We start from the raw sequence: 26,410 nt of genomic DNA on the forward strand, positions 1-26,410 counted from the left end.
CAGGTATAAATACATATCAAGTGTTAAGTCAGTCTAACGAGATAAATCAATTAACAGCAAGATACCAAAGGAGGAGAAATAAATTTTGAAGTGGTAAGAGAGTGGCCCATTACAGACTTACAAGAAGGTGTGAGTAACAGTAGGGAGAAATTAGTATTGGGGAAATTAAGTTTAGGTTTTGTAATGACCCAACCACTCCCAGTCTTTATTCAGGCCTAATCTGATGGTCTCTAATTTGCAAATTACTTCTAGTTCTGCAGCCACACCACCGATGGAGTGGAGATAATATTTAATACAGCTCCCTCTGCCGGCTGCTATGTTTCTTGTTCAGTTCTGGAAGACTGCCGTCCTTCCCCGATTTGTTACATTTGTCACTGACAAGCTCTCGGGCCCCGCCCCGGATCTAAGACACTGTCTCCAGAGTGCTGGCAGCAGCCCAGTCAGACTGCATGCTGGGAAACGCCAATCTCACAGGCCACACCCCTTCCCGGACGCTTCTGAAGGGAATTCCATACTCAGACCCCGCCCTCGAGTATCGCTATTGGCCCTCACTCGGCCAATCAAAAGCCTCTTGATTTGGGCCCGCTCCACCCCAGCATAGGCTGGCCAGATCCCGCCTCTCCCCTTGCGTAAGGGTTGCGTCACCGGCCGCGCGCCGCTCTCTGGTTGGCCAGCGGTGTGGCCGCGGCCCCGCCTCTCGCCTTTCGCCCGTTCGCCGTCGGCCAATGGGGTGGTTTGTTGGGGGCCGGAGGGGGGTATTGACGCGCGCTCAGCTGGGCCCGCGTCTGCCCGCTGCGCTCCCCCCGCTACCGCCGGCCTCAGGGTGACGAGGAAGCGGAACCGCGTCCAGCTGCCAGGGCCCCTGTACGCGGCCCGCGCTCCAGGGCTGAGGGGTGGGGCTGCTGCTGCTCAGGTCGGGGGGCCTGAGGGCCTGGGGAGAACGGCCTGCTGTGCCGGCCGGGGGCAGAGGCCGTGGTTGCGGGAGCCTGGGGAGCAGGCTTCGCCTCTCCGGCCGAGCACGGGCTGCTGCAGAAACAACTGGGGTGTGGGGGGACAGCTAGAACTGAAGGATATTGGCCTGCTGAGGCAGCTGCACGAACTGGCGGATTTGGGGTGCAACTGGGGGGACCTGGGACTGCCGGAGCCAGAAGATCAACCGGAAAACCTGGGGCTCAAAGGCTGCAGCGGGGTATTGATGCATCAGGTAACGCTTCATTAGGAGATGGGGCCTCTAGGGTCTGGGGCTGGGGGGACGTCTGCATCAAGAAAAAGAGGAGCAATTTCAGGAAGCCAAACTTGGCATCTATATTTTGTGTGTGGAATGGCATTTTGCCCCGTGGGACCTGAAGACACTGCCGCTGTCTTCTCTCTCGTATGTTTTTGGGTCTAAAGAAGGACAGACGAACCACAGATCAACTCCTTATTAAAACACATTTTTCTAGTCTTAATACATTTTTGGGAAGAAGAGAAGTGCCTATAGAGGAGAGTGTGGGTTTTACCAAAGGAAGGGGTAGCAGAGCATGAAGATGTGGAAAAGCAAAGGCTATAAGGGTGTCAAGATCTTTCCGTTTTAGAGGAAAGGGAAAAACAGGTGTAATGTGGAGAAGGGAGTTACGCGTCAAAAGCTGGGTGGGTGAGTTGGGAGGAGAGTTGCAGAAGAGTTTATAGAAGAAACTGTTGGAAAGTAGGGTTACACTGAGACTTGCTTTTTCTGATACTTCAGTAGCTATTACACCGCCTTTCATTATGCAGATTTTGTTCTGGTGGGGAGGGTACATTTTCTTCCCTGTTGCCCTGGTTGTTGGAGGATGTATTCCTTTAATTTGTGACCATGAAAAAAACGGTGGGCTTGTAACCACCCTCTTTCAACCAAAGGAATGGAAACCCCCCTCCTTAAATATCCTACACCCCAATCTTATTAGTAGGTAAAGTTTGTTTTGTTTTGAACAAACTGTAAATTGCCTTGTGTGTAGTTGGGGTGATTTGTCATTATGGATCGCTTACCACGTTTTAATGTGTATTAAGGGTTGTGTACGCTGTTGACAAAACATTTCCCCAAATAATTCTACACTTGTAAATATAATGGCTTAATTTAAAGCATAGAGAGAAAAACATGTAATTTTAACGTCACCCCTTTTAAACAGAATCACTGTACTATACAATGGTTGTGCAGCCAACAGACTCCTTTTAAAAATGCATTATGTTCGTGTCTGCTTTTTCTGTATTCACTTCAGTGTGTAGTAAATGTTTTAGTTTTGTTGTTGCTTGGAATTTTATTAATTTGTTGGCAGTTGGTTTTTCTTATTTGAATTTGGACTATGGATTCTGGTTTTGTGATAAGGCGATTGCATTGCTGTTGCTAGATGGTTCTATTTTATTTTAGTATGGCGTCTTTCTTGAAAGGTGTAGTTTTGTTGTTTTTAGATATAGCATCTGTAATATTTTCCCCTTCTGTAAAAATTAAATCTGCAAAGTCTCAGTGTCTAAAACCTTTCGTGTGTAGTGTGATATTTTCCACTGAATTTAAAATAAGAATTGAGCAGATTTATGAACCAGAGCAAAGCGAGTGGTCAGGCTATCGGCTACAGTGGGTCCAAATGTCAATTTTGGAATTAAAGATGATGTATAATGCATTTCAGTGGCAGCAGAGCCCAGTTAAGTGGACTTCTAACAAATAATGTGCTTAAACTTTTTACTTGGCAAAGTGATTGCAGAATCTCTTTGAGCTGAACGGTTTTCTTTAGGGTTGAAAAAACGACAGCAAATGTTTGGATCTGAGCGTTTTGTGGCTTTTTTTTAATTGGGGTGGGGGCTTACAATAAGTATAAAAATGCTGGAAGTTGATGACGTAGCAAGTAAAGTTCATGGCTTTGGAAAGCCAAATCCTCTCCCGGTGTGCCGTTTTAAAATGCAAAGTTGACAGGCGATCAGCCCCCAAAGCGATGCTCCTTTGCAAAGCCACCAGAGCTTTTGGGCTCATTGTGTACTCGACGGTCTGACACCTTCCTGGGGGAAAAGTTCCAGCTTAGGGTAAAGCAGAAAGGTGCCTAGTAATTTGAAGGGGGGTGGTTGGAAATCTTCATAGCCTTGGCCAGTCCCAGCCCCAGAGAGAGAGAGAGAGAGAGAGAGACAGAGAGAAGGAGAAGCTGCTGCTGCATCTAGGAATATGAATTTCCCCCCCTCAGCAGGTCGGATCACCTCGGCTCCATGGTGAGGAGAAAGAAGAGCCCCCCTGGGCCAGAGGAACAGCACAATGGGTAGGATGGGGTGGGGGCGAGTCACTTTTAGGAGCCCCTGTCCATGCTCTGCGCTCCCCCTGTTCCGCTGGGGGCGGGGGGGTTTGGTGGCTGTTTTTCTCTCTGTGTGTGTGTGCGCGCCTGTCGAGCGCTTCCAAACGCCTGAGTTTGGTTTGGCAATTTCCCTGCCAAAGGCGCTCCTAATCCCTTCAGGAAGGTGCCAGGGGTCTGCCGGGGGCGTCTGGCTCCCTTTTGGGGTGGTTTGGGGGGTTTCCTATGGGGCTTTTCCCTTCCCACCCTTCGGCACAGGTTGTTGGGTCGGGACAGCAAACGAAAGGGGATTTAGTAACAAACAACGGCGGCCATGTTGAGAGGAATTTCTGCAGCTAAACTTCTCCCCTCTCAGCCCAGGGATTTTCCTCCCTCTCTAGTGGGGGTCTGTGGCTTGACTTTGTGCCCCCCTCTTTTCTTTCTCTCCTCCCCAACAGGATGACAGTGAAGCTGGGAGACAGCAGCGGGGAGGAAGGGGTGAAAAAGCTAGGCAAGCGAGCAGGAGGAGATGAGGAGTCCCTGGAAGAAGGGGCAGGAAGAGGAGGAGAGACAGCTCCAGGCAGGAGCAGCACAAAGAAAGAAGAGAAGATTATTAACAACAACACTAATAACCCCTCATCCAGCCCCAATTTACCCCAAGCCCCATCTTCTCTCCAGCCCTCCCACAGCCAGGACCAACATCATTTTCTCAGGTCCAGTGTCAGACCTCAGAGCAAGAGGTTAAGGAAGGATTCTCAGGCTTCCTGCTCACTTGGCAATAGTAGCAGCACTACTGCAAAAGGAAAAGGTACTGTATTCTGTCACCCCTAAAACACACTCAAGGGGCAGGGGTGGAGGTGGGGGTCAAGTGCATTTTCAGAGGCTGACAGTTCTGTCCTTCAGATGCTATCTTTTGTGATGTTTTTTGTTTTGTTTTTGTTTTGTTGTAGTAGAGGAATTCCTCTGTGACCCCCAAGGTTTCAGCTTGAATGCTGCCCACTCTCATGTTTAAGTTGCAAAAATGGGCACTTTGGATGTGTGCATGGATATTTTCCCCCCTCTCCATTTAATATCAATGAGGATATTTAGCACCTGCATTTACCCTATAAATTCCTTTATTTTGGCTAGTAAATTAGACTGTGGCAAAATGGGTTAGGTTAGGTGATTATGCACAGAATTACTAGCATTGGGCTATAACAGGATATTTATTGGGTGTGCAGGATAATATCTGAAAGAGAGGTTGCTGTCTGTCCCCCACACGATAATTTGTGAGACTATTGCAACAAAGAACTCTGGCTTTGGAAACCTGTCTGAAATGTACATTCTGTAAACATGTCTAACCATGTTGCCTTAGGTTCTGTGCAGCATCCTCTGCTAGTGTGTTACTAATTCAGAAATGTCCAGGGCACTTATATGTTAACCCTTTCAATTAGTTATTTCACTTTAGTTCCATGGATGACTTCTTCAGAGCTGTTGCTTCTTTAGATAGAGGGAACAGGGGAAAGGATATTTGAGAGACTTGGTACTATTATGTGCAAGCTGTGCTTTCTGGTTGATACCTGGCTCCATAATTGAGTGATACTTGGATATAATACTTTGGGCACCAATACTTAAGTGTATTTTCATTATTTTGAGGATAAGTAATGCTTTGTTGTTCTTAACCTTTTTATCTGAGTAAGCAATTCTTACCTCCACCTGTCCTTAAAAATAACTCAGTACTTCATAAATATGTTTCACCTTACCTCTTCTTTCCCAAGTACTGAATCTTCACATAGTATACAGAAGGAAAAAATGCTGAGAACCAATATTAGCTTTGCGTTAAAAATAAATAAAATATAACTTTGCAGGGTACCATGTCCCATTAGGTGTATTTAAACAAAACTTTAAGTATGTTGTGTGGCAAATATTTTTGTAAAGTTTACAAAAGTACTTTTTTATAGGTTAGTAAATTCTACTTAATATTTTAAAGGCTCAGCGAAATCTTCAATGTCGGGTGTCTAGTATTGAGAAGTCTAGATAATTCTCTACCCAATGCACTTAAACAAAATAAACAGAAGAATAGTTGAGATGCAGCTAATTATTTTAAGGATTGTGAGTAGTATTACTGTTATCTCTCTGGGATGTATATATTCCATAATCAGCATGGTAAATGTGTATGTATTTGTGTATATTATATATTAAACGCATACACACATTTTCAAAACAGTGGAATGGCTTGAAATGGCCTTGCTTACACTAAGTCAGCGAGCAAGCTCCATTTATTTTAAGATTCATATACTGAAATTAACAAAAGAAAGTTATGCACAGTACAATCTAATGACTAGAATATTTTTGGTAATTAGAGAAACAAATCACTGTACCTGACTATATTTTGTCCATGTTTTGGGTAATTTTATTAAATCATTGAGGATAGTCAATAACACATTTCAAATTGAAAGCAGCTAGAAACTCCACTTGGCTAGTTTTGCTATGAAGGCATTGGAGGTGGTTCCTCTGATATGGCTGTCGTTGTATCTGTCAGAATCTTAGAGAATGGAGCTGTGGAGTGTGGGATGCTTCCGAATTTGAATTCTTTATGTCCAAAGTTGTAGGCTCTGAAACATTTTACTGGTTTGTCTAAATTCTCTCTGTGATAATGACATGTCTTGTGATCAAAATTTAAATGTGTTTACATTCCAAGTGAAGTACCACACAGTGTGAGCTTCCTGCAGGAAACAAATTGAAGGAAGGAGGCTTTTAGAGCAGCGATTTTTTTTTTTTTTTTTTTTTTTAATTCAGTTTTCTTTATCTCATCTCCCATCCCATACTCAAACCCTTCCTCCCCACCCCCACAAAAAATTATGCATCTGAGCTGGTTACTGTCATCAGCTTGTGCTTTGCTGCAGTACTCATGTGGGATTCCCCAAACCTTTGGATCTGCTATCAGAGCTCAAGCCTTTCCATTGGTATGTTGCTGCCAGATGACAGCTGCAAGGGTCATGTTAACACTGGCCATTCTGCAGCTACATTTGGACCATATCAGAAATCCACCTTGTGTTATGATCTTCCAATAATACACTCTAGGGATGTAAATAACATTTAAAAACAGTAACAGATTACAATTCTATCGGTTACAGGGTTAAACATTTACCTGGGGAACTAGGAGTGCGGGTGGTGCTGCAGCACTCCTACATTTTACGCAGGGCTCCCTGCTGCCGGCCCCTTGGCAACCCGGAGGGAACATGGGCGTGCTGGGATGCTGGGCGGCAACAGAGCAGCAGCTGGGAATTCGGGCGTGGGACCGGCAACCGGGATGGACCTCAGGTGCGCTGGGATGCCGGGCAGCAGCAAGGTGGCAGCTGGGACCTTGGGTACAGGGCCGCCAACCATGATGGACTCTGGCAGCCCGGAGGGATCCCAGCCACGGGGCCAGCAGCCCAGAGGGACCCCAGGCAGGCAGCAGCTGGGACTCCTGGCGCGTAGCTGCCGGGACCCTGGGTGGAGTTTAACCATTAACAGGAACCAATAAGCATCAAGCTTATCAGTTAACCGATTAAACTCTTACATCCCTAATACACTCATGATTACCTTTCCAAATATTCTTGAGGGTGTCAGGAGGGAAATTAGCAAAGGTACAATCATTAAACATGGCATTTAATTTCTTTTAAATAATAGCTCGTCATAGTGCATTGGTTGGGCCTCATCATTTATTTGTTATGATTTATCTGTAAGTGATGTTTATTTATTTATTTTTTTAAACCAATCAGTTTTATTTGTAGCAATTTGTGCTGTTTGGGCATATCATTTTAGTAAATCAATTATATAAATAATAAACTTATATTTAGGATATAATTAAAAGTGATGGGGGGGGGAAATAGTTTGCCTATAGTTTGAAGAGGAATCAGTGGAGTTTAGGGAACTTTTTATCCATTCTCTTTCTCAGATTCTGTTCAGCAGAGGGAAATCTCTTGGGAACTTTAACTTTAAAATAAGTTGGAACGTATTTCCAGTTGGATTCTTGGGTTGCCGCTCTTGCTCCATTAGCTCACTGAGTTGTTGCATTTTGCAGTTTAGGGAAAAAGGTGACATAAGCAGCATCTTGAAGTGAAACATCAATGCTGTTTTTCTCCATCCTGCCCACTTTTTCACTTGCTGAGCGATTTATCTAGTGCATTGTGTGTATCAGATAAGCCTAGCTCCATCCTCTTTGGACCCTCCCCTTCAGGTAGTTGAAGACTGCTATCAAATCCCCCCTCACTCTTCTCTTCTGCAGACTAAATAACCCCAGTTCTCTCAGCCTCTCCTCGTAAGTCATGTGCCCCAGCCCACTAATCATTTTCGTTGCCCTCCGCTGGACGCTCTCCAATTTGTCCACATCCCTTCTGTAGTGGGGGGCCCAAAACTAGACGCAATACTCCAGGTGTGGCCTCACCAGTGCTGAATAGAAGGGAATAATCACTTCCCTTGATATGTTGGCAATGCTCCTACTAATACAGCCCAATATGCCATTGGCCTTCTTGGCAACAAGGGCACACTGCTGACTCATATCCAGCTTCTTGTCCGCTGGTCCTTTTCTGCAGAGCTGCTGCTTAGCCAGTCGGTCCCCAGCCTGTAGCGGTGCATGGGATTCTTCCTTCCTAAGTGCAGGACTCTGCACTTGTCCTTGTTGAACCTCCTCAGATTTATTTTGGCCCAATCCTCCAATTTGTCTAGATCACTCTGGACCCTATCCCTACCCTCCAGCATATCTACCTCTCCCCCCAGCTTAGTGTCATCTGCGAACTTGCTGAGGGTGCAATTCATCCCATCATCCAGATCATTAATAAAGATGTTGAACAAAACCGCCCCAGGAACAACCCCTGGGGCACTCTGCTTGATACCGGCTGCCAACTAGACATCAAGCCGTTGATCGCTATCTGTTGAGCCTGACAGTCTAGCTAGCTTTCTATTCACCTTATAGTCCATTCATCCAATCCATACTTCTTTAACTTGCTGACAAGAATACTGTGGGAGACCATATCAAAAGCTTTGCTAAAGTCAAGATATAATATGTCCGCCGCTTTCCCCATATCCACAGAGCCATTAATCTCATCATAGAAGGCAATTAGGTTGGTCAGGCATGACTTGCCCTTTGTGAATCCATGTTGACTGTTCCTGATCACCTTCCTCTCCTCCAAGTGCTTCAGAATAGATTGATTTTTCCGGGGACTGAAGTGAGGCTGACCAGTCTGTAGTTCCCCAGGTTCTCTTTCTTCCCTTTTTTTAGAGATGGGTAATATATTTGCCTTTTTCCAATTGTCTGGGACCACCTCCGATCGCCACAAATTTTCAAAGATAATGGCCAATGTCTCTGCAATCACATCAGCCAACTCCCTCAGCACCCTTGGATGCATTAGATCTGGACCCATGGACTTGTGCATGTCCAGGTTTTCTAAATAGTCCTTAACCTGTTCTTTCACCACTCCTCCCCATACTGTGCTGCCCAGTGCAGCAGTCTGGGAGCTGACCTTGTCTGTGAAGACCGAGGCAAAAAACGCATTGAGTACTTCAGCTTTTCCCATATCATCTGTCACTAGGTTGCCTGCCCCATTCAGTAAGGGTCCCACACTTTCCCTGACCACCATCTTGTTGCTAACATACCTGTAGAAACTCTTCTTGTTACCCTTCACATTCCTTGCTAAATATTCTTCTGTAGCTGGCCCTGTAAAATTCACTAGAAAGAGGAACCCCAAATTGATTCTCGGGCCTCCATGTGTTGCGTGAGCTATAGGACATGTATTAGGGCACTGGTTGACTGCAAATTACACTCATGCAAACAGGAAACCTTTTTGAGATACTTGATTTTTTTTTACCCTTGAGCTTTGAAAATTGGTTTAATCTCTGGAGAATGAATAACTGTTTAAAACCTATCAGCCTTTCTCTGTCTAATTCAGTCTATCCCTTCATTCTCTCAGTCCATTTCCTTCCTCCCCGTTGACTTGCTCCAATTCATTACGTGTTCTGTGTTTAATATTGCACCCTCTCCCTTGTTCTGACTAGGGAACAGGAGAGCTCTGCAGAACCTCTCCCATTATACCCCCCAAACAGTAGCACCAAAGTGCAGCTCCCTTGCCTACAAGGTGCTGAGTTGCACTTGGTGCATGCCTGTAAGGGGTGTGGCTACACAGGCATGTGGCTTAGAGGGAACACTGATGGGAACTGTACCTTTCCACTTAAGGATATAACTTTTGTGTGTTAAATACTATAAAGTTCAGATTTTGTCACGGTTATTTTTAGTAAAAGTCACAGACAGGTTGTGGGCAATACACAGGTCACGACTCCCATGAAGTTTTGTTTATGACTTCTGTTAAATATAACCAGGAGAAAAAGAGTTTGAAGGAATGAAAGCTGGAACACTGCAGCCTTAGGGGGTCGGAGGCACAGCCTTGGCTACAGCCCTGGCCAAAGCCGTGAGGGTGGGAAGGGCGCACAGCCCAGGTCCCAGCGCGGGGCGGGGGCACAGCACCAGCCAAAGCTGCAGGGGTGGGGTTGCACAGCCCCAGCTTCTGCCACAGCTGCGAGGGGAATCCATGACTAAATCATATCCTTAATAACAAATTAATAAGGAATGCTGTCTAATGATACTCATTTAAATAAACTATGCCCCAGGTGGGTTGACACAAAATATGTCCATAAATCCCAACTTTGTGTATGTACAACTTAGCTAAATTCTGTGTTAAATTTTGTCATAAAAAAACCTCTTGCGGGCTGAGCCATTGTATGCTAATTATTTTTGGTCTGATTGCATTTCCCCCCAGCCATATTATAAAATCCTGTAAGGGGTGTGTGTAAGTGAAAGAGATTATAGTTGAAGTGATCACGTAAACTTAATGGTATCTCTAGCATGTCTTAAACTTGCTAAGTAATTTTGCAAGTTGGAAATACAAATGAGCATTCAGTTGTATGTCTAGTGCTGGTGTCTAAAATGCACACCTCTTCTTAGCCCTTTCTTTTAATGTGAGAGCAAGTGAATACTGATTTACTATGGGTGGGAGCCTCATGCCACGTTTATTTAAAATGGTGTATAATGCATGCAGATGTACCATGCCCATACTAGCCATGTATATATCTCTGCACTTGTTAATGTATGTACTGTGTAGAGCAGTGGTTTTCAAACTTTTTTTTCTGGTGACCCATTTGAAGAAAATTGTTGATGTCCGTGACCCAACGGGGCTGGGGATGAGGAGTTTGGGGTGTGGGAGGGGTTCAGGGCTGGGGCAGAGGCTTGGAGTGAGGGCTCTGGGGTGGGGTTGTGAATGAGGGCTTCAGGGTGTGGGGTGGGCGTTTGGGGTGTGGGAGGGGGCTCAGGGCTGGGGCAGGGGATTGGGGCCCGGGGTTACCTCAGGTGGTTCCCGGTCAGCTGTGCAGCGGGGGTGCTAAGGCAGGCTTCCTGCCTGTCCTGGCACCGCGGACTGCGCTGCGCCCCGGAAGTGACTGGCAGCTGGTCTGGCTCCTAAGCGGAGGCACACAAGTGGCTCCACGCGGCTCTTGTCCGCAGGCATTGCCCCCTCAGGTCCTATTGGCTGGGAACCAGCCAATGGGAGTGCGGATCCGGTGCTCAGGACGGGGGCAGCACGCGGAGCCCCATTGCCCCCCTGCCTAGGAGCTGGACCTGCTGCTGGCCACATCCCGGGTGCAATGCAGTATCAGAACAGGTAGGGACTAACCTGCTTCAGCCGGGCAGCACCGCTGACGGGATTTTTAACAGCCCAGTCGCAGGTGCTGACCAGAGCTGCTGCAACCCAGTACTGGGTCGTGACCCACAGTTTGAAAACCACTGGTGAAGAGAACGCTTATAGAATAGAATAGAATAGAATATCAGGGTTGGAAGGGACCTCAGGAGGTCATCTAGTCCAACCCCCTGCTCAAAGCAGGACCAATCCCCAACTAAATCATCCCAGCCAGGGCTTTGTCAAGCCGGGCCTTAAAAACCTCCAAGGAAGGAGACTCCACCACCTCCCTAGGGGTATGTCTACACTACGGGATTAATCCGAATTTAGATAATTCGAATTTGGGAAACAGGTTGTATAAATTCGATTGTGCGCGGCCACACTAAGCACATTAATTCGGTTTTTAATCACATTAATTCGGTGGTGTGCGGCCACACTACCCCATTTATTTTAATCACATTAATTCGGTGGTGTGCGGCCACACTAACCCTAATTCGAATTAACAAAATCGATTTTGGCGCTACTCCGCTCGTCGAGGTGGAGTACAGAAATCGATTTAAAGCGCCCTTTAATTCGAACTAAATGGCTCTGTTGTGTGGACGGCTGAAGGGTTAATTCGAATTAACGCTGCTAAATCCGAATTAATCCCGTAGTGTAGACCAGGCCTTAGTAACGCATTCCAGTGCTTCACCACCCTCCTAGTGAAATAGTGTTTCCTAATATCCAACCTGGACCTCCCCCACTGCAACTTGAGACCATTGCTCCTTGTTCTGTCATCTGCCACCACTGAGAACAGCCGAGCTCCATCCTCTTTGGAACCCCCCTTCAGGTAGTTGAAGGCTGCTATCAAATCCCCCCTCATTCTTCTCTTCTGGAGACTAAACAATCCCAGTTCCCTCAGCCTCTCCTCATAAGTCATGTGCTCCAGACCCCTAATCATTTTTGTTGCCCTCCGCTGGACTCTTTCCAATTTTTCCACATCCTTCTTAAAGTGTGGGGCCCAAAACTGGACACAGTATTCCAGATGAGGCCTCACCAATGTCGAATAAAGGGGAACGATCAAAAGATGTTTTTTGGGTATAGGTCCCTGACAGCAATTAGAATGAAACAAGTTTAGCTACACTTCAGCTGTCTGATTTGTGCATGTAGTGTAGGGGAGATGGAAGAAGCTTACTATTAGGCTTCATCTTTATTGGCCATTTAACTGCCTTGTTTGAAGCATCAGGTGTCAGTAGTAAAACAGTGTGTGAACATATCCAGGGGCTAGTGCTGTCCTAGACTTATACTTGTGAGAGGCCCATGCCCTTTGCTGTAAAAGGCAAACAGGCTATGCACTAGTTTTCCCATTACAGGGCAAATACTCAAATGGAAGTATCAGCCATGCTTGCTTTTTATCCTATTCCTAGCTGGAGCTGCTTTTCCCTCTCTGGGCAGAAAGCAAATCAGATCCAGGCTTCAGCTTTGGAGGGTTGCCCCACAGGTCAAGATGCTTTACTGAATTCCTGAAGTACATACTTTTTGTGGGGTTGACAGATTAATTTTTCCACTGCAGTGTGTTGTGTTGTATCTGGCCAATGAAAGGATGTTGACTGCGGCTTAACAATGGGACTTACTTGTTTGGAGAGCAGTGAGGAAAAGGTTTCAACACGTGTCTTGTATTTGGTTGCTTTTTCAACAAGAAAGATATTGCTATGCACATAGCAGGGTGTTTTTGTAACCTTTCTGAAACCTAATCCGTTACACCTTACACAAGTGCACCTGGGCCATAGGGATAAGTATTTTGCTATGTAACTGTGCTGGACTGTTTAAAAACTAATTCAAAGGCTCACATAAAATCCTAGAGCCAAGAAGGAATATTCTACCATAAAAAGAACAGGAGTACTTGTGGTACCTTAGAGACTAACAAATTTATTAGAGCATAAGCTTTCGTGGGCTACAGCCCACTTCTTCGGATCCACGAAAGCTTATGCTGTAATAAATTTGTTAGTCTCTAAGGTGCCACAAGTACTCCTGTTCTTTTTGCGGATACAGACTAACACAGCTGCTACTCTGAAACCTATTCTACCATAGTCTTTCTAATGCAATCCTTCAGCTAAGAAGCACTTCTGAAGAAGTTATATGCAGTCCTAGTGTTACTGATTGCTATAATGAAAGGCCAAAAGATCTAAAAAGATTGTTCAAACAGAATCTTTCCACATGCCTTAAAAGATGGTATTCAATAGATATGCTTTAGGAAATGGAGACAAAAGCATATTTAACTCTTAATTTTGCCCTTGTTCTATGCAAATAACTGTAAAAGCCACATTCTTTTCCAACAGATATACCTGGTAGATGTTTAGCAGGCCGCTGACAAGTGACCCTTGAAAATGACATTTTGCATACTGTACTCATTTTAATATTGGCCTGTAGAATGTGGATAAGGGGAGCCTAATCTAATGTATGTTCAGTTAGGCAGGTACAGGGGAGATTAACTCTCTGTTGGAGAGTGACCCTTTGTATGCTGGACCCATCAGGTGAAGCTGTGAATTTTCTGACTTCTAAAAGGGGTGTGGGAGACCAAACATTAAGCTGTACCTGGAGCCTGGATGGAAGAACTCCTCGTGACTAGCCTTTATGAGACACCAATGTTGTCTCTGACTCATCTACTGTATCTGATGTATGTGGTATTCCATTGTTTCTAATGTGCATGTTAGGTTTTTGCATTACAATCCTTACATTTTTTTTAGTGCAGTTTTTAAGCAAATTTCCTGTCTTCATGCTTCTAAGTAGAACATCTGGGTTCTCACAGTCAGAACATGATGATCATGAAGATAAAACTCAAGCCACACAAGAAGGAAACTAGCTCAGTTTTCTGAAGGCCAGATGGAATACTAAAAATTGAGTCCTGTCCAGCCTAATGTGATTTCTGACCTCTTCATTTATGTGTACTTGTTTACCAGGCTAAGTACTAGGTTTTATCAACAGTCCAGAATTTATAGAGGTTTAAATTTGCACAATTGATTGAGAGGCAGGCCCAGAGACCCAGCACAGAGGGACATGGTGAAGCTAGGCAGTGGGACCCAAAATACCAGTCACAGAAGTCTGATGTACCAGTACTACCAGGCGTATAAATGTGTAGGGACCACTGCACTAACAAAATGAGTGAACGGAGCCAAAACACCAGTGTTGTAGGGTTCATATGTGTAGTTATGTTAGGACTTGTACCTTACAGGTCATTGCAAATATCAGCATGTACAGAAACTTCTGCCTTTACAATTAATAGCACAAGAACCAAATGCGAAGAACTCTTGCTTCCAAACTCAGTGCTTTCTACCTACTGTGCAAGAGTTCTTTCTCCCATGTGCAGGGTAGTGGAAGGAATTGTCAGAGGTATGATCATGTGGGATGACCAGTCTTGGGACTCATGTAACTTGATGTCAATGGACAGATCAAGAAAAGCCTCTGTATCTCATCTGCAACGAGGCCCTTTTATAAATGTTTTTTTAGAATAGGCACCTAACTGAGATTCTTGAAATATTCCTCTTCCAGTATCCAACAACTTTGTAACAGATGGTGAGCTTCAATGGAGCTTTTTGATTTTAATGCTTTGTTTGAGTTTCAAATTATTCATTAGCGACAACATGTGTGCGCATAAAATATATACATAGTATAGCGAGAAATTAAATCCTGGATTTCCGAAGGCAAAAGATGATGATGCATGAATACCTTCATTTTCTTCAGTCCCTTCCATCCAAAATACTTATAAAGTTATGTGATAGGGATAATCCACACTTCCCCACTGAAATGCAGCCACACTAGGGTAGATCATGGCAACCAGCTGGTGAACAGCATTGTGCACAATAATGAGGGAGGAGGATTTTGCAAAAGACTCTGTTGCAAACTTCTGTTCCTAGGAAGAGTTAAAAGCGTTCTAGTGCCTTTGCAGAGTTGATAGAACATTGGGTTTTAAGGTCTTACCCAAAAGAATCATGCATGATATACTGCATGAAATTTAATGTATCTACTTTAAGAAGATAAAGGGCTGAGTTGACCTTTCTAGGACTGGAACCTGTAGTTTCAGAGAGCCTAGTTATTCCAAACATGAGATGAGAAAGGAAGGGTGAAGCATCTTTGAACTAAATAGCATAATATTTAGAAGCTAAATGAAGTTTCTAAAACCCGCATGGGGAAGAAAATCTCAATAGAATCCTCACTTGCATGAAACAGAACATGAAAGTGATAAGTATTTTTTAAAAAAACTGATTTAATTTCTGAAAAATAGTTTTAATTTTTATTGGAATTTTTAGATGCTTAGACGTCATTAAGTTTGCTTTTCATGTTTTAGGATGAAAGTTTTAGATACCAAACATACTGTACGGCCTGTAGAAAAACCTTGATTAAATCTGTGCCTGGCCATTGACTTTTGGGCTGTGGAGATTAATCGAGTATAGATGGACACCTAAAAACCATTCGTTCAGAAAGTAAAAAGAGGACTGCGTTCAAAAGAATACTTCCCTGGTTTGAGTCTCACTTCCTTTTCGCTCTAATGGAAGAGTTCACTCTGACAGCCATTAGCAGGAGAGACTGTATCCAAAAAGAGGATAGATTTGAATTCCCCTTGTTGGCTAGAGGTTTGAAGACTAGGATCTTGATTCCCAGGGATAGATTGTCTACAGGATCTCCCCCTAAGTTTAGAGCCCTGTGCAGATACAAAATTTGTGTCCGCAAACATGGTCCACGGATATCTGTGGATATAAAGCGGATAGCTCAGATTTGCAGGGCTCTACCTATGTCTTTGAGAGAAATCTTTATAGTAATGATAGATTGAAATGTCATTTTCAAATAACATATTAGAAAAAACATTTCAGATCTGTCTCTTTTGATAAGCAATTCTTGGTTTTAAACCAGTTTTTTTTTCTTCTCAGCCACCTATTAGCAGTGCTGAATGGTTTTACTCTAAAAAGCTATCACGTCTTAATGTCAAAATACTAGCCTTTTGGGGATTTTATTTATTTCACAGTTTCTGTATCTTTCAAACTTATCTATGAATGTGCGAGAGTAGGGTCAGGGGATAGAGAAGTTGTTTATTTGCAAAGTATTTTAAAAATTAAATTGATTTTTCTCTACTTCTGGTAAACTGAACCTCCTTTTGGTTCACACACCTCCCCAAGCTAGTAATATTTTCTGCTGAAAGATCAAGTCTAAACTAGGAGACCGTAAGAAACAGTCTTAAAATTGTTGCTGTTAACTATGCACTTCATATGAAATATTGTATAGTTACACTCAAAAGAAAAATATGTAATTGCAAGTTTTCTTACAAAATATTTTAAAACAATTTAGTTTGGAATATTGTGTGTTACATTTGAATCAAAATTATCTTATTTAAAATATAAAGCAAAACTATTTTTAGCACCCCAGATTAGTAACCATTAGTGTTTTGAAACAAAAGTAGTCACACTTTCCTCTAAGTTTTGCTTTCAGGTTTCTCTTTCCCTTGCACAACGTAATAAACCTAGAACAGTTCAATTCCCTGCACTCTGTTGCAATGCTATTGGGGTCTGATGTCCCCAACTCTTATATGGGGAACACAGAATCTTGAACTCCAGAGTTGGTAGGTAAATTTAAAAAACTGCTTTCAAATATTTAATTCCAAACGTTATTTTTAAACCTAAGCATATGTATAATAGAACCTTGCTAATTCACACAAAGAGCTTGGAAGTTTTACTGTAGATTGCTTACTCATCAGTTCACAAAATTTCACAAACAATAATAATAAAAACCAATTGAGGCAACATATTCTCCTTAAAATAACAGGAAAACAGGGCATACAAAATGACACAAAAGTAAATACTATGTGTGAGGATAGTATGAGTATCCAACATTTCAACCAAATGTGATAGCTAGCTAGAGTAATGGTAATAAGTGTAATGTTTTATGATATATTAAACTCAGGTTTGATATTAAAATAGAGGCAGTTGTGTGACAAAATGTATCTCTATTTAGACAGTGGTAGTCTAATTTTAAAATGTTAGTGCTTCATAGCATGTTATTGAAGATGGTGTGTTTTTTAAATGTAATGTAGTAAGTAAACATTCTAAAATCTTTAGAGAGAAGTGGGGTGGGGCAATGTTTTTTGTGAGAACTGTCAGATTTGTAAATTAGTATTATGCTGTATTCTATCACTGATTGTCAATCTAGGGTTTTTCTAGCTAAAGCACTGTGTTAAGGTGAATAGAGAAGAGCTCCAATTCTCTTCAATGACATCTGAATTGTGGGGGATTAATACACTTAGGATTCTTGAAAGAGGAGAGAATTTTTTTCTACTTTGGCACTAGTTAGGAAGCCACTAGGATTCTAGAGCCCATGAGAACCCAAAGCAATCATACCAGAACAGTGCAGAAGCTAAAAGGCTTTTGTTATTGTGAAATAATGGTAATATGGAACCTTATTGCACTGTGACTTAGGCTGTGTCTACACTGCCACTTTCAGTGCTAAAACTTTAGTTTTTCAGGGGTGTGAAAAACCACCCCCTTGAGTGACAAAAGTTTTAGTGCTGAAAAGCTCCAGTATAGACAGCGCTTTATCGCTGGGAACCATGCTTTACCCTTCATTTGGGGTGGGGTTTTTTTATTGCTGGGAGAGCTCTCCCCCAGTGATAAAGCGTGTCTGCGCTGCCCACGTCACAGTGCTGCCGCAGCACTTAGTATAGCTCTTTTCATCTTCCCTATCATTTCCTTTTTATTTTTCTTTAAGTTACCTTGTCATAACTATAAAGGGAAGGGTAACAACCCTTTTGTATACAATACTATAAAATCCCTCCTGGCCAGAGGCACCAAAATCCTTTTACCTGTAAAGGGTTAAGAAGCTCAGGTAACCTGGCTGACACCTGACCCAAAGGACCAATAAGGGGACAAGATAGTTTCAAATCTTGGGCCTGGTCTACACTATGACTTTAATTTGGATTTAGCAGCGTTAAATCGAATTAACCCTGCACCCGTCCACACAACGAAGCCATTTATTTTGAAATAAAGGGCTCTTAAAATCGATTGCTGTACTCCACCCCGACGAGCGGAGTAGCGCCAAAATCAATATTGTCATTTCGAATTAGGGTTAGTGTGGCCGCAATTGGATGGTATTGGCCTCCGGGAGCTATCCCATAGTGCACCATTGTGACCGCTCTGGACAGCAATCTGAACTCGGATGCACTGGCCAGGTAGACAGGAAAAGCCCTGCGAACATTTGAATTTTATTTCCTGTTTGCCCAGCGTGGAGAGCACAGGTGACCACAGATAGCTCATCAGCACAGGTAACCATGCAGGCTGACAATCGAAAAAGAGCACCAGCATGGACCGTACTGGAGGTACTGGATCTGATCGCTATATGGGGAGAGGATTCAGTGCTAGCAGAACTTCGTTCGAAAAGACGAAATGCCAAAACTTTTGAAAAAAATCTCCAAGGGCATGATGGGGAGAGAGAGAGGCCACAATAGGGACTCAGATCAGTGCCGCGTGAAAGTGAAGGAGCTCAGACAAGCCTATCAAAAAAACAAAGGAGGCAAACGGTTGCTCCGGGTCAGAGCCGCGGACATACCGCTTCTACGCCGAGCTGCATGCAGTTCTGGGGGGGGGCCGCCACCACTACCCCACCTCTGACCGTGGATTCCGAGGTGGGGATAATCTCATCAACTACACCTGAGGATTCTGCAGACGAGGAAGAGGAGGAGGAGGACGAGCTTGCGGAGAGCACCCAGCACTCCATTCTTCCCAACAGCCAGGATCTTTTTCTCAGCCTGACTGAAGTACCCTCCCAACCCTCCCAAGCCAGTATCCAAGACCATGACCCCATGGAAGGGACCTCAGGTGAGTTTACCTTTTTAAAATATAAAACTTGTTTTAAAAGCAAGCGTTTTTTAATGATTACTTTGCCCTGAGGACTTGGGATGCATTCGCGGCCAGTACAGCTACTGGAAAAGTCTGTTAACGTGTCTGGGGATAGAGCGGAAATCCTCCAGGGACATCTCCATGAAGCTCTCCTGGAGGTACTCCAAAAGCCTTGCCACAAGGTTTCTGGGCAGTGCAGCCTTATTCCGTCCTCCATGGTAGGACACTTGACCACGTCATGCTTGCAGCAAGTAATCTGGTATCATTGCATGACAAAGCCTGGCAGCGTATGGTTCCCGTGTTTGCTGGCATTCAAGCAACATCCGTTCTTTATCTCGCTGTGTAATCCTCAGGAGAGTGATATCGCTCATGGTAACCTGGTTGAAATACGGGAATTTAATTAAGGGGACATTCAGAGGTGGCCATTCCTACTGGGCTGTTTGCCTGTGGCTGAAAAGAAATCCTTCCCTGCAGTTAGCCAAGCGCGGGGGGGTGGGGGGGGGGGAATTGGCCCAGAGCTTTTCGCATTTGGCTAGCAGGGATCTTCCCTGATACCAGCCACGCGGTTGGGGGTGGGGAGGGGTAAAGCGATCATCCCAGAGAATTCATGGCGGGGTGGGGGGTGTTAGTTTGGTTCCTGCAGGGATCTTCCCTGATACCAGCCACGCGGTGGGGGGAGGGTTAGAGCCATCATCCAAAGAATTGGATGGGGGGGTTTAGTTTGTTTTCTGCTGCTGAAGGTTAACAGGAAAACCGCAGCACTCAACGGGCTTTGCTTGGTATGTGGGAAAGGAGGGCGCAGAAGCCGAAAGACAATGGCTTACCATGGCCGCATGCAAGCCGAATTCTGTTGCCCGGACCTGCGTCTGTGATCCCTAGCAGCAAAGCCACAGGCACTCAATATTAAGAGGCAAAATGCGACCTTGCACAGAAATCACGTGTGCTATGTAATGTGAATTGTGTTGGTTACCGTGAAAGAGTATAAGCATTGTTCTGCAAAATGTATATTTTTAAAAAATTCTCTCCCTTTTTTCCTTCCCTCCCAGCAGCTGCAAATTTTTCAAGCCTCCCTCCTCCATCCCGAAGGCTATCTCAGATAAGGCGTTGGAAAAAGAAGACGTGAGACGAGATGTTCGCAGAAATCATGGAATCCACCCGCAGTGAAAGAGCTCATCTGAATGACTGGAAGGACACGGTTTCAAAGTATAGGAAAGAAGCCAGTGAACGTGAGGACAGGAGGGACCAACGTGAGGAGAGACGCTCGAGATGAGAGGTGGCGGCAGGAAGATCAGAGGAGGCAGGATGCAACGCTGGGGCTGCTGCGTGAGCAAACAGACATGCTCCGGCGTCTGGTGGAGCTTCAGGAACGGCAGCAGGATTACAGAGTGCCGCTACAGTCCCTGTATAACCCCCCGCCCCCCTCACCATGTTCCATAGCCTCCTCACCCAGATGTGTAAGAACGCGGGGGGAGGCTCCGTACACCCTCCCATTCCACCCCAGTGGACAGCCCAAGCAAAAGCCTGTCATTTTTTTAACCTTTTTTTAGTGGCCTTTTCCTTCCCGCCGATCCTCCTCCCAAACCCCACCCGGGTTCTCTCCCTCTTTTTATAATCAATTAATAAAGAATAAATGATTTTTAAATGATAGTGATTTTATTTCCTTTGAAAGCAAGCTGGGGGAAGGGGGAGGGTGGGTTCCTTACTGAGAATGAGTCAATAAAGGGGGCGGGTTTTCATGAAGGAGAAACAAACAGAAATTTCACACTGTAGCCTGGCCAGTCATGAAACTGGTTTTCAAAGCTTCTCTGATGCACAGCGCTTCCTGGTGTGCTCTTCTAATCGCCCTGGTGTCTGGCTGCGCGTAATCAGCAGCCAGGCGATTTGCCTCCGCCTCCCACCCCGCCATAAAGGTCTCCCCCTTACTTTCACAGAGATTGTGGAGCACACAGCAAGCAGAAATAACAATGGGGATATTGGTTTGGCTGAGGTCTGAGCGAGTCAGTAACGATCGCCAGCGACCTTTTAAACGGCCAAATGCACATTCTACCACCATTCTGCACTTGCTCAGCCTGTAGTTAAACAGCTCCTGACTCCTGTCCAGGCTGCCTGTGTATGGCTTCATGAGCCATGGCATTAAGGGGTAGGCTGGGTCCCCAAGAATAACTATTGGCATTTCAACATCCCCAACGGTTATTTTCTGGTCCGGGAAGTAAATCCCTTGCTGCAGCCATTTAAACAGATTAGTGTTCCTGAAGACGCGAGCGTCATGAACCCTTCCCGGCCAGCCCACGTTGATGTTGGTGAAACGTCCCTTGTGATCCACAAGTGCTTGCAGCACCATTGAAAAGTAGCCCTTGCGGTTTATGTACTGGGTACCCTGGTGCTCCGGTGCCAAGATAGGGATATGGGTTCCATCTATCGCCCCCACCACAGTTAGGGAATCCCATTGCAGCAAAGCCATCCACTATGACCTGCACATTTCCCAGAGTCACTACCTTTCGTAGCAGCACCTCAGTGATTGCTTTGGCTACTTGTATCACAGCAGCCCCCACAGTAGATTTGCCCACTCCAAATTGATTCCCGACTGACCGGTAGCTGTCTGACGTTGCAAGCTTCCACAGGGCTATCGCCACTCGCTTCTCAACTGTGAGGGCTGCTCTCATCTTGGTATTCTGGCGCTTCAAGGCAGGGGACAGCAAGTCACAAAGTTCCATGAAAGTGCCCTTACGCATGCGAAAGTTTCGCAGCCACTGGGAATCGTCCCACCCCTGCAACACTATGTGGTCCCACCAGTCTGTGCTTGTTTCCCGGGCCCAGAATCGGCGTTCCACGGTTAGAACCTGCCCCATTAACATGATCTCCAAAGCACCGGGGCTTTGAATTCTGTGTCCGTGTCCATGTCCTCATCACGCTTGTCGCTGCGCTGCTGTCGCCGCCTCCTCCTTGCCTCGTTTTTCTGGTCCTGGCTCAGCATAAACTGCATGAGAACGCGTGAGGTGTTTACAGTGTTCATGACTGCTCTCTTGAGCTGAGCGGGCTCCATGCTTGCCGTGGTATGGAGTCGGCAGTGTTCACCCAGGATAAAAGGCGTGAAATGGTTGTCTGCCGTTGCTTTCATGGAGGGAGGGGTGAGGCTGTACCCAGAACCACCTGCAACAATGTTTTTTGCCCCATCAGGCACTGGGATCTCAACTCAGAATTCCAATGGGCGGGGGAGACTATGGGATAGCTACCCACAGTGCAACGCTCCGGAAATCGATGCTAGCCCCGGTACATGGACGCACACCGCTGAATTAATGTGCTACACTCTGAATCTTGCCTTTTGGAGTGTTGACAAATTGACAAGGGTGCTGCTTCCAGACAGGCAGTTGTGTTTATGGAGAGCAGTCAGACCAACATGGGATTGGGTGTTGACGATGGGCCTTGTTCATCTTTGAGATACAGCTCACAACTTCAGAGTTGTCACACTCCAAAGATGCTGCTTTATGTACAGAAGATGGGATTACTGAGAACACTTCTCCACTGAATGATGTGATCATTTATTAGTGTTTCTTTTTTAATCAATTGAGATATTGCAGTTTGAGTTTTAAAGCCAGATCTTGTAGCCATCAGTTCAGTGGATTACTCATGTGCACATCAGTATTCAACATTGTATTTAGGTTCTTTTCAGCTGTGCCAGGGCATATGTACTTCTATTATATACCAGTATAGGGACTGCAGCTTGCATCATCCTTCTGGCACCTCTGAAGAGAGATACTTTCACCTATCTTCCATATCTCTGGAGATGTATAATTGACCCACTCCAACCTTCCTTGTGTTTGCCTGCTAACCCTCACACTGAGGCATACTGCTGCTTTTCATAGCTTTCAGCAACTCATCATCTGCCTAATGTTTCAGGTGAAAACCTTGGAAAACATGGTACAGTCAAGAAATCAGACATTTTTCTTTGAATTCTCTAGGATTTTTCCCCTTTATACGTGACCTCTCTCAATGCTTCTAAATTCACTTTTGTTGTCTAAAGGGACAGATAATGGAGGGACCTCATCTGGTAGCACATCAGGATTTCCTCCCAGCGCTCCTGCTGGGAGTTCTAAGACTGCCGCAAGGAACCTGGGGACCTCAGGTGGAGAGAAGGAGGAAGGAAAGAAAGTCAGACGTCAGTGGGAATCATGGAGCACAGAGGATAAGAATACCTTCTTCGAGGGACTTTATGAGGTGTGTGTATATGGAAGAAGAAAGGCAGGTAGCTGGCCTGGTGCTTCTTATGGAGCCCGTACTTGGCTGGCTTGGTTCTATGTTTAAATGAAAACTTGATTTGGGAGTTTGTAGAGGATGACATTTCAAATTAGTTTAAGTGCACATATTCTGTATACAAGTGAGCACAACTGGCTGCACAATGCATGTGAACCATAGAATCATAAGAAGGTAGGGCTGGAAGGGACCTTGAGAAGTCAAGTCCACCTTCTTGCACTGAGGCAGAACCAAAGCTATCTGCTTAATAATATCAGGCACTGTGAAGCTAGAAGAAGAAATCAGTTTACTATATGCATGCAACCCCCAAACTTCATATTTTCTTACCTTGTCCATAGAATTTGTACATGTTTGAGGTTGTCTATTAAAATAAAGTTCCTGTCTCCAGATGTAATGGACAAGGTTGCATCATTCCTGTGCAATGCTAGGGCCATTTCTCTATTTTATTCCATCTGCCTGAAAAAGCAAAATGTTAAATTCTCAGCAGGAACTTCTTAATAGATGTGGAGAGTCCTGTGGCACCTTTAAGACTAACAGATGTATTGGAGCATAAGCGTCAGGCGTCTGACGAAGTGGGTATTCACCCACGAAAGCTTATGCTCCAATACATGTTAGTCTTAAAGGTGCCACAGGACTCTCTGTTGCTTTTTACTGATCCAGACTAACACGGCTACCCCTCTGATACTTAATAGATGTGAGCATTCCATAATGAACACAGAAGCCCCGACAATGAAATCATGTGATGATTAGTATTTTATTTTTCATTTACAAAATGTCTGTAATAAAAGCCAATTTAAAAGTAGTGTAAATTGTTTCCAATGGGGAAAAATACATATGGTGCCCCCATCCCAACCTTCAGAAACAAAATGTATACAATTGTGCTGCATTATTTTTTTACATGGCAGCATAACCTCAGCTCTTTATTATGGAGTTTTATAGAAGTTAGAAATGGATAACAACTTTGGCAGAGAACAACCCTCACACACCAGCTGTCACACAGTCTTAAACTCCTAAACAGGATCTGGCCAGGTCTATAACTGGATAGGAGAAATGGAAAAGCCCTAGCTAGATCATAAAGTCCAGAAGATGATAGTCTGTGTCATTAGATGGGATTCCTCATCCTTTTTATCCTCTGCACTTTTTGTTCCTCAATTGGTTTTGAATCTTGTACTTTTTCAGCATGGGAAGGACTTTGAAGCTATTCAGAACAACATTGCTCTGAAGTACAAGAAGAAAGGCAAACCAGCAAGCATGGTGAAGAACAAAGAGCAGGTCCGGCACTTCTACTACCGCACCTGGCACAAGATCTCTAAATATATTGATTTTGATAATGGTGAGTATGCAGTGGGAGTGGATTCCATGACCAGCTCAGAGTCTGGGATAAGTATTCGTTCTGGTGGGAGTACGAGCCCTGTCTTTTAATATGGTCTCAGAGCACAGGAATGGTGAAGATAAGAAAAATAAATATCTGATACTATTAAGATATCTCTGAATACCTTGTACTGTACCTGTCATGGCCACAAGTAGGCTCACTTTTACAAATTTAAAACAAAATATTTTCCAACAGCCGGTTACAAAACAAGACCGTTCCTGTTACTAACTCCACGCACCTATAATAAATATTCATATAATAATAAATATTCGAATAAATAGACATCTCTTTAATCAGCAAAAAGCCAGATTAAAGAGATGTCTCTTCCAACATATCCTGGATGTCACTGCTCCAAGGGTTTCGACTTCGTTGATACAGCCAGAGCATTGTAGCTAATCATGACTTCAGTGATCCCAACTTCTTGGGTCAAGCAAAATCCAGTAAAAAAGCAAAGTGTCTGCATGCTAACATATGGCTGAAATGTTGAACTTTTCTTGCACTTGTCCATTCAATAAACATCTAAGTTACTTTATTTCACTGAATGGACAATCCAAGAATCCTAAGCAATGTATGCTTTTTCCCCTTGTTGGACAGTGGTGGGGAAACCAGATAGCCAAGTAACTGGCAATAGTGATTTATACCTGTAATAGTAATTAGTGCGAACTGAGTTCTGAATTCACTTGACTTGTATGTACAGTAACTCCTCACTTAACATTGTAGTTATGTTCCTGAAAAATGTGACTTTAAGCGAATCCAATTTCCCCATAAGAATTAATGTAAACGGGGTGGGGTTAGGTTCCAGGGAAACTTTTTTTGCCAGACAAAAGGCATTACATACATTTTAAACAAGCAATTTAATACAGGTATTAAACAGACTGGCAGCCCCCCTATCAGCTCCCCTACGCCCACTTCCCCCCATCGCCTCCTGCCCACCGGCGGACCCTGCGGATCAGCGCCTGCTCCTCCTGCCTGCAGCAATCAGCTGGTTTGTGGCGTTCAGGAGGCTGGGGGGAGGAGCGAGGACATGGTGCGTAGCTTCCTCCTCCCTCCCCTGCCTCCTGAATGCCGCAAACCAGCTGATTGCCACAGGCAGGAGGCGGGGGAAGGCGCTGATCCGCGGGCTCTGCTGGTGGGCAGGACGTGCTGGGAGGAGGGTGTAGGGGAACTGATAGGGGGCTGCCAGCCATGGACAAAGCAAGCAGGCCAAACAACGTTATAGCTGAATATTGCACAACTTTAAATGAGTATGTTCTGTAATGAAGCAGGGATGTAACATCGAAACAACATTAAGCTAGAGGATGTTAAGTGGGGAGTTACTGTACTTAGTAAAGGTGAAACTAGGGTCCAGGACTGTTTGCTGGTAACCTTGTCTAGATGATGGACTTAAAAAAATGTATCTAGCAAAGTGTGTGAATTCCTAACATGTAATATCTTTTAACATTCAAAAGAACTAATCAGGAGTGCTTCTTATGTTGAGCAGCAAATACAGGTCCCCTTAGTTTTCATATTCTACTGATCCTGTATTCTAGTTGTACATTGTATTCCTGGGGGAATTCTGCACCAAAAAAAAAAATTCTGCCCACAATATTTTAAAATTCAGCATATTTTATTTGTCAGAATAACACAGTATAATCACACCAGTTTTAATTATTTTTGGTCATTTATTTCAAAATACCTGTCAGCCAGTATGTTTAACAATACAGACAACAAAAAAGATTCAGGAAATATTTTTTGACATAGATTCTTTACTAGGCATATTAATACAGAACTCCGAGTAATAATTCATTTAAACTACAATATAGAACCTTATTTCCCACACCCCTCAGAAGCAGTGCAAAGGCTTGCGGGAGTCAGGGGTAACAGAGGAGCTGAGGGAGTGGGAAGTAAATTGCTGGGAAGGAGCCCGGGTGTGAACTTGGGGCGGGGGGGGGGGGCTGGGTACAAGTGGGAAAAGTATGGAACAGGTGGTGGTGG

At 44.5% G+C, this 26,410-nt stretch overlaps 1 protein-coding gene across 1 annotated transcript in view; it reads left to right on the forward strand.

The window, feature by feature from the left end:
- The first annotated feature begins 3,204 nt into the window (after positions 1-3,204).
- CRAMP1 (cramped chromatin regulator homolog 1) overlaps positions 3,205-26,410 on the forward strand; it is a 95,039-nt gene continuing 71,833 nt past the window's right edge. The window contains exons 1-4 of the mRNA XM_024218996.2: positions 3,205-3,257; positions 3,725-4,074; positions 22,835-23,028; positions 24,244-24,397. Of these exons, the coding sequence (XP_024074764.1) occupies positions 3,208-3,257; positions 3,725-4,074; positions 22,835-23,028; positions 24,244-24,397 (748 nt within the window). The 5' untranslated portion in view covers positions 3,205-3,207. The remainder of the gene's footprint in view (positions 3,258-3,724; positions 4,075-22,834; positions 23,029-24,243; positions 24,398-26,410) is intronic.

This window comes from Terrapene carolina, unplaced genomic scaffold (genome assembly GCF_002925995.2).
Source record: "Terrapene carolina triunguis isolate 2854851 unplaced genomic scaffold, T_m_triunguis-2.0 Scaffold67, whole genome shotgun sequence".
Taxonomy (NCBI): Eukaryota; Metazoa; Chordata; order Testudines; family Emydidae; genus Terrapene; species Terrapene triunguis.